Source organism: Syngnathus typhle, unplaced genomic scaffold, assembly GCF_033458585.1.
Source record: "Syngnathus typhle isolate RoL2023-S1 ecotype Sweden unplaced genomic scaffold, RoL_Styp_1.0 HiC_scaffold_34, whole genome shotgun sequence".
NCBI classification, from domain to species: Eukaryota; Metazoa; Chordata; class Actinopteri; order Syngnathiformes; family Syngnathidae; genus Syngnathus; species Syngnathus typhle.
In genome coordinates, this window is record NW_026871940.1 from 854142 (window position 1) to 872145 (window position 18004).

The window sequence follows — 18004 nt, forward strand, 5'->3', positions numbered from 1 at the left end:
CGGCAAACGCAAATGCCGGGTCAAGGACTGTTCTTCGTCTGTTCTTTGCAACTCGTCAAAAGCAACCTTTATTTTTCTTTCGTTTGTATTTGCTCGGGTTTTTTATTTCCCTTCCTAGCATCTAACTTACTCAAAATAATTCTTCCTTCAAAGTCGCTCAACTACTTGCCCATAGCAGTCTCCAACAACTTCAATCATTCAACCTGTATTTTCCCTTCAGTCGGGCATTCAGTCATCAATGCTCATTTGCATCTTACACACAGTCTCCAAAAAGGAGTCTTTCCATCACATTGGTCCCAATTCATCCAAGCACTCCACACAACATTCACATACCATTTTCAATTCAAGGTTCCTGAAAGAACAATCCACTAATCCCAAAAAAACTCAATACAATAAAAACGGCTGGCAAATTAATTAAATTAAGTTTTTTCTTTGTTTTGAAATTTAAAGAACTCAATCTCTCAGATTCAGCTTGCATATAGAAGATCGTATAATCTTACAACACAACCAATCAATAATTTCTATTAAATGTAGCATACAATGTCTGTGTATTAGCATGAGCGGTCAAACAAGGGGGGGGGAAGCTTGACATGTTGAAAATTTGGCTTTTCCTCTGCCTCTTCCTCCACCCTTTGATTGGTATTGTTTTGCACGACGACACGCTCTCGCCAAGTGGCCCCGTTTCCCACAGTTCCAACAGTCCAAATTTGAGCTGGAGTTTGAATTGAATGGCGGCCTGCGGCCTTGTTGGTCTCTTACTCCTCCTCTGCCCTTTTGGGAGCTTCGGAAGAAGATTGTTGCATCTTCATTTAGATCATTATCATCATCAAATGGGATGCCACTGTGCACCCAGAATTCTTTTCCAAACCTTAATTGAATGGTGGTCTCATCACTTTTTATCTTTCCATTTTTTTGTCTCTTGAGTTTGTTCTCTTCTCTCTTGCGCAGGTTTCAACCACATTCTAGCACAATTCAACTCTCTCTCTTTCCTTCTACACCATACTTTTTCCTCCACTTCGGCATGTATTGCATACAATTAAGACATTTACTCGCCATGAACTTCTCATCTTCTTCAAGAGCTAGAGATCTACCGTTCTTATTTCCCATCTTAATTTGGTATTTTTGGTTTATACAATTTTTTTATTTCCTTTTTTTTTTCCTTTTCTTTGAGGATCCTCAATGCAGGTTTAAATTGACCCCTCACCAAATTCTCTCTGCTGTCAATTTATCCTACCAGTCGCACACTCAACCACACAACATTCATGCAAACAGCCTGGAACAACGGACAAAAAAAAAGAATCCACGCCCTTCTTCACTTAAGAAAAAGAAGTTCTGTTCTTTTTCTTAGCCCGTTCCTTCCACTGGGACTTGAAACCCAGCTGTTTCATAGCTTGGAAACACCAAAGCCGTATCTCATAGCTTGGAAACACCAAAGCCGTATCTCATAGCTTGGAAACACCAAAGCCGTATCTCATAGCTCGGACAAACCAAAGCCGTATCTGCGCTTTTTTCTATGACTTACTTGTCTCCCTTGGTCCGCTGCAATGTGGGACCCCGTCAAACCACCTCTGACAGACGAAGGCAGACCTAAGATGCTGGCCCAGCGAAGAAATTCTCTTCCCAGGACTTTCTTTTCCAGGTCCCCATAAAGGACGCTGGCTTGTCGACAATGCAAAGTCAAAGTCAAAGTCAGCTTTATTGTCAATCTCTCCACATGTCACAACACACAAAGAGACCGAAATTACGTTTTTCTCTATCCCACGGTGACGAGACACATAACACGATAGACATACATGTACGCGACACAATATAAAAACAAGAAGGCAAAAATTCTAACAATCAATAGTAAGAGTGATGAATAAATAATAAATAAACAGATAACACAATAAATAACGGAGCCAGCAAGCATAGCGCAAAAGTAAAAAACATCATAAACAAAAAGGCACAAACAATAAATAAGAGTAATAACAAATAATAAATAATAAGAGCCAGTGTGCATTCAGACAGTTCAGACAGTAAAAGTACAGGACGCTACGCAGAACGGGGGAGCGAGTTCAGGATCCTAACAGCCTGGAGTATGAAGCTGTTTGAGAGTCTGGAGGTGCGGGAGCGCAGGCTTCTGTACCTCTTCCCAGAGGGCAGAAGCTCGAACAAAGAGTGAGCGGGGTGACTCGCATCACTCACAATCGTGGTCGCCTTGCGGGTGAGATGGGAGGTGTAAATGTCCTTCAAGGAGGGGAGCGAAGCACCAGCAATCTTACCAGCAGTGTTCACTATGCGCTGCAGGGCCTTCAAGTTGTAGTCAGTGCAGCCGCCACCCCAAACAGCAATACAGCTGGAGAGGACGCTCTCAATGGTGCCGCGGTAAAATGCAGTCATGACGGCCGGAGGAGCGCTCGCTCGCCTAAGTTTCCGCAGGAAGTACAGGCGGCGCTGGGCTTTCTTTGCCAGTGATGCGGTGTTGGTGGACCAGGAGAGATCCTCACTGATGTGCACCCCCAGGAACTTGGCGCTGCTCACTCGCTCCACCACAGCACCGTCGATGGTCAGCGGCAGGTGTTGGGTGTGACCCTTCCGGAAGTCCACAACAATCTCCTTGGTCTTGTCGACGTTCAGCAGGAGGTTGTTGTCCCTGCACCACGTGGTCAGAAGGTCAACCTCCAGCCTGTATTGAGTCTCGTCTCCCTTGGTGATGAGACCCACCAGAGTCGTGTCGTCAGCAAACTTCACGATACGGTTGTCGCTGTAGGTTGCAGTGCAGTCATGCGTCAGGAGGGTGAAGAGCAGCGGACTGAGCACGCAGCCTTGGGGGGCCCCCGTGCTCAGCGTGATGCTGGCGGAGATTTTGTCGCCAACACGTACTACCTGTGGCCTCTGACAGAGGAAGTCCAGTAGCCAGTTGCAGAGGTAGGTACTGAGGCCCAGCGCGTCAAGTTTGCTGATGAGGCGTTGTGGCACAATGGTGTTGAAGGCAGAACTGAAGTCCACAAACAGCAATCTCACATACGAGTCCCTCCTCTCCAGGTGGGTGAAGGCCGAGTGGAGGGCAGAGCAGATGGCATCCTCCGAAGACCGCTTGGCTCGGTACGCAAACTGGAAGGGGTCAATGGTGGGCGGGAGAACGGATCGGATGTGCTCCATGACAAGCCGCTCAAAGCACTTCATGATGATGGGCGTAAGTGCCACGGGGCGGTAGTCATTGAAGCAGGACGGAGCGGGTTTCTTCGGCACAGGTACGATGGTGGCAGCTTTGAAACACGACGGGACGATGGCCTGCTGCAGGGAAGTGTTAAAGATGTCCGTGAAGACATCCGTCAGCTCACCAGCGCAGTCCTTCAGCGCCCGACCCGGGATGTTGTCAGGGCCCGCCGCCTTACGGATGTTGATGGCGGCAAGCGCCCTCCTCACGCTGTCGGCGGAGAGGCACAGGGGCAGCTCGTGTGAAGGGGGAGTGGCCTTCAGCGGGCAAGTGCTGTTCTGAGCGTCGAAGCGAGCAAAGAAGCGGTTGAGGTCATTGAGCAGACGGACGTCGCCTTCACAGCTCTGCGGCGCGGGCTTGTAATCCGTGATGGTCTGAATGCCCTGCCAAAGGCTCCGTGCGTCCCTGCTGTCCTTGAAGTGGGCGGTAATTTTGCACGAGAACGCCCTCTTTGCTTCTTTGATGCCCCGGGACAGGACGGCCCTCGCAGTCCTCAAGCCAGCCTCATCCCCTGCTCTAAAGGCTTTGTCCCTGGCCCTCAGAAGCCTGAAGACAGCCCCTGTCAGCCATGGCTTCCGATTAGCCCGAGTGACGATGGATTTTGAGAGAGTCACATCATCAATACACTTCCTGATGTAGGAGGAAACAGAGTCAGTATACTCCTCAATGTCTGTCCGATCGTCGCAAGCGGCAGCCCTCCTAAACATGTTCCAGTCAGTACAGCCAAAGCAGTCACGCAGTGCATCAGAGGCACCCTCAGGCCACACCCGTACCTGCTTGCGAACCGGCCTGGACGCTCTCACCATTTGTCTGTATGCGGGCAAAAGCATAACAGTGATATGGTCAGAAAGTCCAAGATGGGGGAGGGGGGCGGCTTTGAAAGCTCCTTTATGCGAAGAGTAGACCCGGTCCAGGAAGCTGTCGCCACGCGTAGGAAAATTAACATGCTGGTGAAGCCTCGGAAAAACAGACTTCAGGTTAGCATGATTAAAATCCCCAGCGAAGATGGTGAAACCGTCAGGGTGCGCTGTCTCTTGTTCACTGACAGCCTGGTACAGTTCACTAAGAGCCGCGACCCTGTCGCCTTCGATGTTGGAAGGCGGGATGTAAACCGCGACTAGCAGAATCGCGGTAAATTCCCTTGGCAGGTAAAAAGGACGGCACTTAATGATCACGAACTCCGCCAGTGGCGAGCAGTGCTTGCATACCACCACAGAGTCCCGGCACCATTCGTCACGGATGTAGACGCATATTCCACCTCCACGAGATTTCCCCCCTTGTACAATGGCCCGGTCCGCCCGATAGCACGCTAGCCGCTCCAGATGTACGGCAGAGTCCGGAATGTTGACAGTCAACCAAGTCTCAGTGAACACGAGCACACAGCAGTCCCGCACTGTCCGGTTTGTAGATTGCAGCAGGCGAATGTAATCCATTTTGTTGTCCAGCGATCGAACATTCGCCAGAAGAATGGAAGGCACGTCCTCCTCCGTCAGCCAGATGGCGGGTATGAGGGTCCCGGGTTTCGGCACCAAAAATGTTAGGGTGGTGTTTACTCTAACTTATTTTGCAAGGACCACACTGGAGACAAGTTAGTCGTTTTAGACACCTGCAGGCGGAGAGTTCACTCGTCGCTGTGCTCTCAGCGATAGTCGAATGAAATCTGACTCAGGCCTCGTCAGGCGCTTATTTATTGAGAGAAACAAAGTGGGGTTGAAAGTGGGGGTTTGGGAACACACAGGTTGGGTGAAGAGGGGTCCCCTGCTGATCAAAGCATAGCAGGGGACCTTTTACGACGTTCTGTAAACAAAGCAACTTTGATTGCTTCCTCTGCAGCTAGTCAATAAGTTGAAATGATCTTAGCACTTTGGTAAACTAATTTTGTCTAGATTAAATTATTACAGGTTATATTCCAACATAATCATACGATGAAGATATTCTGCAAACCCTAACAGGCTTCATTTGGATAGTTCACCAATTTGACAACTTTTGCAAACATCCCGTTGCACAGACCTGATTGAACATCAACGTTCCGTGTGATCATAACACGAGCACCCAAGGCAACTTTGATTGAGTCCGGGAGCTCATTCTTAGCGCCTTGCACAGGGGAAGCTTGCCTTGCCATTCTGCCAGTTCCTTTGTCTTTCTTGTAGTCATCCGCGTCAATCTGCACAATGTCCTTATGAAACAGTTCCAGCATCGCAGAGTTATGGCCATCCACCTGTTTATTGGTGGCAAAAACATGCATAATATGCTTTGGACACATTTCTGGGGAAGTGTACCTCGTGGCAAGGAGAGCTCTGTCCATTTCCGACAGTTCATCTGACTTTTCTTTGACGCGGAGTCGGTTCAGCAGTTCGGCAAAGGCGACATCGTCTTTCTGCCTCATGATGGCGGTGAGCGTGATCTTTTTGAAGTCGTCACGCCAGTGGTCCAGCCGCGTAGGATCGTACACGCACAGAGGTTTGGACTGTCTCACGGGAGGGAGCTGAAAGAAATCTCCAACAGCAAGAACAGACATGCCACCGAAAGGTAAATTAATTCCTTTGATTTGTTTCAACCTGGCATTCACGTAGGCAAAGAGGTCTTTCGACACCATGGAAATCTCATCGATGATGAGTATTTCGGCGATGGACAGCTCGGCTCTGACTTCGTCCAGTTTATTGCCCAGCCCGTGGTACGGGGGTTTGAGACTTCTCGGCAGTTTGAGTAGACAATGCAACGTTGCCCCGGAAATGTTGAACGCCGCCGTGCCAGTGAAAGCTGCGAGAACAACCGTTTGCTTGGAAATGTCGGCCTCCTCAGCCAGTCGTGGTAGTCTCTGCAGTATTTTGGTAGCCTCTGCGTGGATACACTTGATCAGATGCGATTTGCCGGTCCCGGCGCCACCGTTGATGTGGTAGAAGAACTGCTCAATGGGCTTTGAGCTACACACACGTTTTATGCACCAATCTCTGACCTTGTAGAAGACGGACGCTTGCTTTTGGTTCAGGTTACGATACATGTCGCGTAACACTGCGGGATCGATGGCTGCAGCCTCTGTCACGATGGACATTTGCGTTGTTTTGGACCTGACGTTATAGTCCGGGACATTTTCCTCCACGTTGTCGTTCGGTTCATCTCTCGCGTTCATTTCCTCAACGCATTCGAGTCTTTGCAACTCACTCTCGGGAGCCAGGTGGCACCATTCGTTTATGACGAGCCCACTCTCCTCCACCTCTTGGATGGCGTTGTCAATGTCTCGACTGTATTTCTCATACCTTTCTCTGTTCCTTCGGACAATTTGGCACACGCGCTCCACAGAGTCGTTATACGGTAACTGTACACAGGCGTTATCATGAAACAACTGATAGGAAGGACAGCGTTCAGATTTTAATTGGCAATCAGCACGATGAGGCAGGTACAGCTTGAGCAAGGAGCAGTAATATTCCTCCGGATTCTTTTGTTCAGAGTATTTGCAGTATTTGATGACCGCATGTTTTTCTGTTCTTTTCTGGACAAAGCCCATGTCGTTCAGCAGAGGCAAAACATTCTTACCTTTGGCTTGTTTGCCATAAACAATTCTGCACATTGATGCAAAATCAGCCAAGCACATGACTTCAAATTCCTCTGTTTGAGGTCTGGATTTGTATTTTTCCGGCAGGCCAGTCATCCACACTTCATGAGATTCCTGCGTTTTGCCCTCAAGGAGCGAGAGAGGATAACTCATTTTCAGCGCATTGTCACTCGTTTGTACAAATACCACCACCATGCGGGAGGACTGTTTCATATGCAAGCCGCACGCACGTGCGACGCATTCCTGAGCACTCACTTCTCTTTTCTTGGAGTACGCTTGCATAATTTGCTTCATTTCATCGCTCTCGTTGACATTTGCGCAGCGGGAGTTTTCAATGACCGATTTCAGGTATTGGCTCAGACCGTGTTCAGCCTTGCTGATGTAGCTGCAGATGTATGCGATGCAAGAGTAGGCATTCAGGATGTATTGGATGTCCAGGTTTCCATCCCAGGCAAGAAGCAAATGGCGGTTGTAGTTGTTGACCCAGCAGTCTTTCGGTTCTCGCTTAAGCACGACAGAACTCGACGAGGCCGTCATGCGCAAACAGTTCATGTACTCGTCACCGGTGAGCTTACATTTAGCCAGTAGCTGAGGCAAAGTCAGGGATGCCGTTTCAGGCTCATTCAGCAGATTTAGCACGGGAACAAGCTTGGCATTCGACGCCAACCGATCGTCATTGCGTTTATCTCGATTGTCGTCGTCGACGGGCGCAGGTCTGACGATCATTGTTTCATCGCACGGTTGTTTGGGGAATCCAAAGCGGCAATTTGCACCTTGGTGTTTGACGCACGATTTGGAGTGACTTTTGCTGTGCATCTGAACCTCTGTGACCTTTTTGTACAATTCCGGCTCCTTCTGCGGGTCCGGCAGCTCGGCCGAGATGTAGCGAGACACAAAATGACAGATGGCTCCATCCGTGGCTTCCTCAAATACAGGGGCACCTCGAACCCATATGAGGCAATGAATGTGAGGACTTCCTCTGTGTTGAAACTCCAGTCGGTAAAAGTAGTCGACGACCTCACCAATCGGTTGCGCCGGAGAGAGGATCAAATCTCTGAACAGAGCTTCCACACGCTTGTCAAACATGCGCATCGTCGTCACAGGATTGCTGCGTAGGATCTCACACTTGGTAGCCCAGTCAAGTTGGGCGAAATTCACTACTTCACCTTGTTGCGCTTTGATGGCGGTGATGACCTCTTCCCAACGCATTTCGGCAGCAGAAAATGTGCAAAAGAACGTGGGTGTGCCCAGCTGCCGGATCATAGCAAAAAGATCTTTGGTGGTTTTCTCCCAATAGGCCGGCGTACCTCTCAGCGGTGTCATGGATCGGACAGCATCTTTGCTGCGCACCAGTTTCTCAACTTCACGTTTGTCCTGAAGCATGGCATTGTTTATCCTTCGACCATCCCTGGTAAAAGGCTTACCTTTGCGCAGCTGTATTGTCATGCTCGACGTTGCCTGGTAAATTTCAGTCACAAACTGGGCAAAGAACAAGTAGTTGGTATCTCGAGCAAAGCGTTCATCCACGCAACACAGACGGGTTTGGAAATATTTGCTTGGTGTGAGTTTTATTGCTCTCTCTTCATCGAGGGTGTTCTGACCAGTGGGAAACTGCACCGGAAAAGCCATGGCCTCAAGCTTGGGAGTCTTGAAAAAACTTACTGGGTTGTTTCTTTCTGCAGGAGCAACACAATAAATGCCCTCTGTAAAACTCATAATTTCCTCTGCCACATCATTGGGTTGGAGACATGATTCAAGTATCACTCCACCATTTGGTTGATCACCGTCTTCCGAATTTTCTTGTTGCTGTTTGTTACCACTGTTGTCATGTTGAGAGTCACTGTTCATCCCACACAGAGCATCACTTTCAAATCTGTACATCTCCTCCAGAGCTTCCTCATTGTACTCACTGTCGCTCATTTGCGCTTCATCGGAGCTGCTCTCATCGTCAGTGAGGGTTGGGTCGCAAAGGTCCGCATCGTCGCGAATGGTTATGTCTCTGTACTGTGGATGGACTTGTTTCAGTTTCATCAGAGCGCTCATTAGCTTAGACCAAGTGACAGTTTGAAAAAACTGATGGCCTTTGTAGCAAAGCCGTCTCTTCAGTTTCACTCTCAACATCTGTGACTTACTTCTTAGTCTGGGCAAGACATTGACCGTCTCTTGTACTTCCGATGGCACGCACACCACATTTCCACGAATGGCTCGTTGTTGACCTTTGGGAAGAGGTACAATTTTGGCAAATGATATGCATTTGGAAATGAGGTGTCTCTCCAGTATGTTCAATCCACACAGTTCCTTTGGAATATCAGAGAGTGTGAGATTGTTCGCAACAGCAAGTGCAGGCATTTTACCATCTTTGAGGTGACTATAGCAAGTGTGACATATCCACTCCAGTTTTCTTTCAGCTGGTACGCTGCACGAGGCCTGACATTCATCATCACAGATATGGACAAATTGTCCCGTGAGACAACTTGCAACAACATGTCTGTTTTTCTTATAAAATCTACGTTGACAAGCGCGTACTTGGTTCGGAAACAATGCTCTGTGGCAAACAGTGCAGACAAATGTGGGGCCATTCTTAATTTGGGCTTTGAATACCTCAACAGCTTTCATGAGCACACAGTCATTTCGCTCCCTACATAGTCGGTTTATGACTTAGTATTTTTTCAAAAGCGTACTTACTCTGCGCATTGTTTTGGTCTTCAGTGAATCACATTTTTTTGCCATTATGCGCCTCATGATTTCCTGATGTTTTAATCGGAATTCAGGGTTGTTTAAATAACGGCGTGTCATGTAAGAGCGCTGCCTGTTTCGAAACCCAACATCGTCACGGTAACGTTCTGTGATGTAAGCGCGTCGTCTCATCGTAAAACACTCATCTGTCCTATAACGACGTGAGAAACGGGAAAGGTTTTTCTTCTTAAACTCATGATCCGTCTGACAACGTTGTGTAAAATAGGACCTTTGTTTGGCACAAAAACGCTTGTCCTGTTGATAACGGGTTCTAATATAACCCAATTTCCTTTGTCTTACCTCTGCAATTTGACTGTACTGTTCCCTCTCTTTAGAGTTTTTCATCATTCTCTTTAGTTCCTGTTTTTTACGTCTCACTTCCAATTTTTCTTTTAACTTTTCTTGTGCTTTTATTTGTCGTAGGAACTTTTCTCTACGAGATTTTGGAATTTTTGTCACATTTGCCAGCTGTTTACCTGTAGTGAAAACCACTCCACTGTCGTTATCGGTAAATTCTTGGTGGTGACGTTCACCTGAACACCGTCTAGTGTCGCTCGTCTCAACACATGAGACAATCTCAGCAACAGGTCTGCTTGCGGCAACACTGATTTGCGTCATCCACTGCTTCTGTGTCAGCGTTTTCTCTCGTGTGTCTGTCTGTGCATTAAAACTGAGAGATGAATAGAATTCAAGTCAACGTTGCAATGTGATCAACTGCAATTTTCAAAACCGCAAAGGCTGCAATTTGAAAAAGAAAATGTGCGTATATTTATTTATTGAATGACTACCATTTCAGTCAAACTGTTTTCTAAGTTGTATTTGAGGTAGTGCCCTTTTTTTGTATTGAAGTTAATGTATCGCTTGTGTTTGGTAAATATGTAGAAAGAGAACCTTAAAAAAAATGGCAGATTAAGTCAAAAACAACAATGACATATGTATCGTTGGCTGTTTTTGCTTCGTTTCAGTTTACTTTGGGGTTGAAGAAGGATGACGTGCACCTGCATCAACAACCTCCACCCGAAGACCACGACGAGTTGGCCACCTGAAAGTCAATTTGGTCTGAGATATTTATTTGTTATTGTTACGACATTGTCTTGAAGTCTGTTCCATGTTTTTGTCAATAAATGTCTGACAGTAAAGCCCATAAGTGGCCTTACGATATTTCAGTTTTGCAAATATATATATATATATATATATACGATGTCTTTGAATCTCAGAAAAAGAGATTTCTGTAGTTCAATCTAATAAGTGAAATTCTCAAAAGACACCTGCCAAAGTGTTATAAATCAAGCAGTTCAATTCACAAGTAAGCAAATAGTTTTATTCATGTTTTAAAAATACATTCCGTTTAAAAAATAAATATAATTATCATGCCTTCAAGTATAAAAACAATAATATGTAATAAATATCTTCTTTAAATAATTCATACGACTGTTTGCAATAAATAAGGTCTTAGATTCACAATGGCTTTTTTGAATGAGCAATAAATAGATTATCTACAGAATAAAAAAATTAAAAAACTCAGTGCGTCATGCAAAAACAAATACATCATCAATCCGTCAGTGGGTTACGACACGTCAGTGCAGAGCCAACAACTTAATTCACTTCATGTTTTGCCCAACATTTCCGACGGGCTTCAGTGGCGGACGTGACTACCGCAATAAACTAAACATGGCGAAGACCTTGGCATGTTTTCCCCTTCGCCGTTCTTTGCGCCTCAGCGCCCTCTCGCCGTCAACAATGAAGATGTAGAGCTTCCGCAGGATGTTGTGCGCTGTCATCTTTCTGTGGAAAGCATCGGGGTGGTACAGTGACCTCAATAGGCTCTCTTCCTCATTGCTACTCAGGCCTGTGACCTCTTCTGGTTTTTTCATCTGCCGGACAAGAGTGAGCAACACAATGTCAAAATAGGTATTATAGTAACAGCAAAATTCATTTCCTATCCCTAAATTGTCACACTGGCCAACCTTTTGTTTGATATTGTAGAGCAGGAGTTCAGAGTAGTGTTTGGCCTCAGACAGAATTTTACTGCCGGGATATTCCTTCTCCACGTGCTTGAGAAGAATTATGTAAGTTGACAGACCTTGGGCCAGCCTGTGCAGGCAAGCCTCCTGGAAAAAAGAATATTTAGGTCAGTTAAAAAACAAATATCTATTCAACCTACGCATAAAAGTCAAGCCGATGCTAGCAAACAATTATGGAAAGTGTCAGTGTCTGTATTTTCTCCCACCTCTGGTGGTTTTCCATTTCTGGTTCCTACCTTGCTAAAGTTGGAGCTGGGGCAGTTTGCTGGAAACTGAGGTGCTTTGTAGTGCTCCAGTAAATGAAAGTTGACATTGTTTTGGAATTCATCATCAAACTGATATTGAAATTAGTCACAAGTCAGATATGTTTTACAGCCAGGAGAAGACAATGAAGGTGCTTTCTGAATTTCCACTTACAGCTTTCTGGTGTTCTTTAGCGGTACCCAGAACCGAGTCCCAAACATGAGCAGAGGTCAGCAGGTCAGAGGGCGCCGTTTCCTCCTCACTTGAGGTGTCGCTTGATGGCAAGACGGTGGTCGCTTCTGTCAACGGAGCGCCATTGGCTCGCAGTACTAGAAAAGCCACCAAGCCCACCGCAAGAATTTGCGTGTCTAATGCGGAAGCAGAAGAAAATCATGAATGAATGGCAAAAGAGGAAGAAAATTCAGGAAACATTCATCACTGACTTACACATGTTGGGCATGTTGCGTCGAGATTACTCTTGCCTTGACCGCCTGCTCTCGTGGAACATGTCTTGACTTCTCATTGCACAGCCGTTATATATTCTACTGACCGCAGGGATTTCCGAATACCTTCCGGTTTCAATTATATACTGATGAAACCGATATTACACTCTTTTCTTTTTTGGTGCATACAGCAGACTGTAATTACACAGAATGAAAAAAGACAAATTCAATCATTTTTGAAGAACAACAATTTTATTTCAATTATTTCAATTAAATTTCACAACAGGTCGGAGCAGATTTTATTAAAAAAAAGCCCATTTAATTGTATTGTTATACAATATTTTTATAATGTGACCATGTCAAAAGTCAAAGTCTGCTTTATTGTCAATCCCTTCATATGTCAAGACACACAAGAAACCGAAATTCCATTTCCTCTATCCCACGGTGGAAGTGGAATTTCCATCATCATCTTCCAAACGTGCGCCAGTGGCTTTGCTCATCCTTATTTCCCAGAAGAAAAACGGACGTCAAAAGAGAAATATTGCTTCTTGTCGCTTGAAAGATGTGTCACCTCTCCGTTGGCGTTGATCAAGGTAAAGTGGACCTGGCCTACGGGTCCCCAGTTGGACTGTGTCTCCCAGACTAGATCAGAGGGAGGATTGTGGTTTCGGCCAGCGTCAGCCGCCCAGATCTGATGCATGTAAAGGTCATTGAAATATTGAGCACCTTGTATCTGAGATCTTCCAGATAAGATTGATTACCGTGACACTCTCGTGGGCCTTCAGGATGAATTCTGCGGCAAACTTGAATACGATGGGAGCAGAAGATCCAATCTGGAGCTTCACCTGCCAGTTCCCCAAATTCTGATCCTAATAGTTGAAATTGATCTCAACAGGTTAGTCGTTACTGGAAAATGTGCAAATTTCGTAAGATGTTCCCCTGTGACACATCCACTGACCTCATCAACTGTATTGCGGAGTCTGACATATTTGCCGTACGAGTCCACCTCATCCAGAGTGACCTGCTGCTCATCCACAGTGACCTGCTGCTCATCCACAGTGACCTGCTGGGCGATTTTAGGACGAGGCACATTGCATCCGCCCGAGCTCAAACCCTCGCTGTCCTTCGGACGTTTCCTCTTTTTGCTGGCCGACATGGTTTGGCGTACCCTGGGGACAAACGTGGAGACATTAATTGCTATGAGAGCAAACGTTGTGGTATGTTCTAAAGCTGTAAAAAGACCTCTCCTCCTTGTTCTGGGTCCGCTCCCTCTCTGTAGACAGAGCCTCCTCCAGATCTTTCACTTTTTGGCCGGCTTCCAACTCCACCATGCGAGACTCGTGCTGGCTTTGGACCATGCGCAAGTCCTACGTGAGACGTGAGAATGACTCAGCTTTATTTTCATTAATTAAATAAGCGATAGTGATGGTAATTACCGACCGCGGAATGCAGCTTCTTTTCAAACTCCAGCTCATCTTTAAGGGTTTGAATGTGATGCGACTTCCTGAGCAAAAACAGTATTAAACCCTCGACGCAGTCAAATGCGCTATTTATATTGATGTGCGACTATGGGATGGTTAACTGAAAGTCCAATTGAGCTGCAATTAGTCACGAGGAGGATTTTCCTTGGGGTGTGGCCCCAGCAGCAAAGCAATTATGTCAGCACTAATATCCACTATCCATTTTGTTGTTGGCATATTTTTGATAAAATGGCCGGGCGGGCCTCACCTTGCTTCCAGCTCGTCAAAATCAATCTTCAGCTTGGACAACTTCACCTGCAGACGTTCACGCTCTGTGGCCTCTGAGTCCAGAGCCGCACGGGCTTTCGCCAGATTGGATTCTTTCTTCGTGTCCCTGTGATGACAGATATACACATAAACTGAGAATATGGAAAATTTCGGGCAGTCGGAGAAATCAGCGTGAACAAACAAATACATACAGCCGAGTTAAAAAAACACCAGAACAATCAAGTCAAGTCAAGTTTATTTGTATAGCCCTAAATCACAAGCAGTCTCAAAGGGCTTCACATAGACAGAAATTGACAATTATTCTCAAAGCATCCCCTGATCTTAAGCTCCCAAAAGGGCAAGGAAAAACTTAAAAACCCCTACCAGGGGAAAATGAGAAACCTTGAGAAGGGACCACAGATGGAAGGATCCCCCTTTCAGGATCACCAGGTTGAAATGGATGCAGAGAGGGCACAAATGGTACAACATGAAAATCAATTAAATAAAAAGTGGATGTCCATGTCATAGCAGAGGGCTGCCGAAGGAGCCCTCAATTGTCCTGGCAGTGTCTTCGAGGAGGTTGAGCTGCAGTTCCCCCACCCTGAATTGGCCCACGAGAATCCAGATAGCCGCTGTCAGCATGGGTGCCACCTAACCACCTCCCCGGCCGGGGAGGGGGGAGGGAGGGGGTGGAGAGGGAGAGAAAACAAACTCCAGCCGAATCGGCCACTACAGGTTAGTTAAAGGCCATGTCATAGAAATGTGTCTTTAAACGTGTCTTAAATGTTTCTACTGAGGTAGCAGTCCTAATATCCATTGGTAGGGCATTCCAAAGCTCTGGAGCCCGAATAGAAAATGCTCTAGAGCCTGCAGACATTTTCTTGGCCCTCGGTGTCGCTAAAAGGGTAGCGTTTTGCGAACGAAGGTTACGAGACGGAACATAAGGAACAACTAGGTCGACGAGATATGAAGGCGCTAAGCCATGCAGCGATTTATAGGTTAGTAGAAGAACCTTGAAGTCACATCTTAAATGGACCGGGAGCCAATGTAAGTTGGCTAGTATTATCACCATGACAAATGCGAACACACAGAAAGAAAATAAATAACTGGAACATCACTCAAACACCGGTGATCCCATCGTGAGTCCCACATATGGGATGGTTAACTGAAAGTCCAATTGAGCTGCAATTAGTCACGAGGAGGATTTTCCTTGGGGTGTGGCCCCAGCAGCAAAGCAATTGTGTCAGCACTAATATCCACTATCCATTTTGTTGTTGGCATATTTTTGATAAAATGGCCGGGCGGGCCTCACCTTGCTTCCAGCTCGTCAAAATCAATCTTCAGCTTGGACAACTTCACCTGCAGACGTTCACGCTCTGTGGCCTCTGAGTCCAGAGCCGCACGGGCTTTCGCCAGATCGGATTCTTTCTTCGTGTCCCTGAGATGACAGATATACACATAAACTGAGAATATGGAAAATTTCGGGCAGTCGGAGAAATCAGCGTGAACAAACAAATACATACAGCCGAGTTAAAAAACACCAGAACAATCACCATGACAATTGCGAACACACAGAAAGAAAATAAATAACTGGAACATCACTCAAACACCGGTGATCCCAACATCACCACAACAAATTCAATGTCGGTCACACCCTGAACGTATTTCTTTTCCTGGGCCGCGATGTGACTTTTGACACAAATACCTACGCCGCCACCACGTTTTGTAGCCAAGTCAGGACAGTTTGTGTAAGAATCACTTCGGTTCCTGCAAAACATCGTGTAGCCTTCCAAGCAAGCACGTCCATCGGCCACTGATCCTTGGAGGTGTGTCTCTGTGAAGCACAAAACATCAGCGAAAAGCAGTTCGTGATGAGACACGATATCTTGCACGTGACAAGACAGCCCTTCGGTGTTATGATGGACGACAACCAGGTGATTTGCCCGATCTACCGACGGCATCACGTGAAGGAGGGGCATGACGCTCTCCAAAGAATCTTCTGCCATCTCAGCAAGAGCAGCAGTGATTTGTGGATTTGCATGAAGCCTTCTCTCATCCATTTGCAGAATATGCAGACCACTGAGCGAAGTCACTCTACTCAGAGCTACGTACCCCATGCCGTGTTCGAAAACACCTTTCAGCGAAACTGCAGCCTGTGACGTTGTCATGCCTTGTACCTTGTGGATCGTGCAGGCAAAAGCAAGCTTGATGGGAAACTGTCGGCGCGTCACTCCAGCCTTGTTCAGCTTCTCCTCCAGTCTGTCAATGTACACGGGGTTAGCAGCACGCGCTGTGTTACTCACATGATCGAGTTCCAAGCCAAGTTTCTGGACACGGGCTTCATTTGGATAGTTCACCAATTTGACAACTTTTGCAAACATCCCGTTGCACAGACCTGATTGAACATCAACGTTCCGTGTGATCATAACACGAGCACCCAAGGCAACTTTGATTGAGTCCGGGAGCTCATTCTTAGCGCCTTGCACAGGGGAAGCTTGCCTTGCCATTCTGCCAGTTCCTTTGTCTTTCTTGTAGTCATCCGCGTCAATCTGCACAATGTCCTTATGAAACAGTTCCAGCATCGCAGAGTTATGGCCATCCACCTGTTTATTGGTGGCAAAAACATGCAGAATATGCTTTGGACACATTTCTGGGGAAGTGTACCTCGTGGCAAGGAGAGCTCTGTCCATTTCCGACAGTTCATCTGACTTTTCTTTGACGCGGAGTCGGTTCAGCAGTTCGGCAAAGGCGACATCGTCTTTCTGCCTCATGATGGCGGTGAGCGTGATCTTTTTGAAGTCGTCACGCCAGTGGTCCAGCCGCGTAGGATCGTACACGCACAGAGGTTTGGACTGTCTCACGGGAGGGAGCTGAAAGAAATCTCCAACAGCAAGAACAGACATGCCACCGAAAGGTAAATTAATTCCTTTGATTTGTTTCAACCTGGCATTCACGTAGGCAAAGAGGTCTTTCGACACCATGGAAATCTCATCGATGATGAGTATTTCGGCGATGGACAGCTCGGCTCTGACTTCGTCCAGTTTATTGCCCAGCCCGTGGTACGGGGGTTTGAGACTTCTCGGCAGTTTGAGTAGACAATGCAACGTTGCCCCGGAAATGTTGAACGCCGCCGTGCCAGTGAAAGCTGCGAGAACAACCGTTTGCTTGGAAATGTCGGCCTCCTCAGCCAGTCGTGGTAGTCTCTGCAGTATTTTGGTAGCCTCTGCGTGGATACACTTGATCAGAGCGATTTGCCGGTCCCGGCGCCACCGTTGATGTGGTAGAAGAACTGCTCAATGGGCTTTGAGCTACACACACGTTTTATGCACCAATCTCTGACCTTGTAGAAGACGGACGCTTGCTTTTGGTTCAGGTTACGATACATGTCGCGTAACACTGCGGGATCGATGGCTGCAGCCTCTGTCACGATGGACATTTGCGTTGTTTTGGACCTGACGTTATAGTCCGGGACATTTTCCTCCACGTTGTCGTTCGGTTCATCTCTCGCGTTCATTTCCTCAACGCATTCGAGTCTTTGCAACTCACTCTCGGGAGCCAGGTGGCACCATTCGTTTATGACGAGCCCACTCTCCTCCACCTCTTGGATGGCGTTGTCAATGTCTCGACTGTATTTCTCATACCTTTCTCTGTTCCTTCTGACAATTTGGCACACGCGCTCCACAGAGTCGTTATACGGTAACTGTACACAGGCGTTATCATGAAACAACTGATAGGAAGGACAGCGTTCAGATTTTAATTGGCAATCAGCACGATGAGGCAGGTACAGCTTGAGCAAGGAGCAGTAATAATCCTCCGGATTCTTTTGTTCAGAGTATTTGCAGTATTTGATGACCGCATGTTTTTCTGTTCTTTTCTGGACAAAGCCCATGTCGTTCAGCAGAGGCAAAACATTCTTACCTTTGGCTTGTTTGCCATAAACAATTCTGCACATTGATGCAAAATCAGCCAAGCACATGACTTCAAATTCCTCTGTTTGAGGTCTGGATTTGTATTTTTCCGGCAGGCCAGTCATCCACACTTCATGAGATTCCTGCGTTTTGCCCTCAAGGAGCGAGAGA

General features: G+C 46.8%; 1 protein-coding gene across 1 annotated transcript in view; it reads right to left on the reverse strand.

Annotated features, from left to right (window-relative positions):
* The window catches only part of LOC133147181 (uncharacterized), a 54443-nt gene that overhangs the window by 28026 nt on the left and 8413 nt on the right, over positions 1-18004 (reverse strand). Inside the window, exon 3 of the mRNA XM_061271228.1 lies at positions 15640-16806. Within this exon, the coding sequence (XP_061127212.1) occupies positions 15640-16806 (1167 nt within the window). The remainder of the gene's footprint in view (positions 1-15639; positions 16807-18004) is intronic.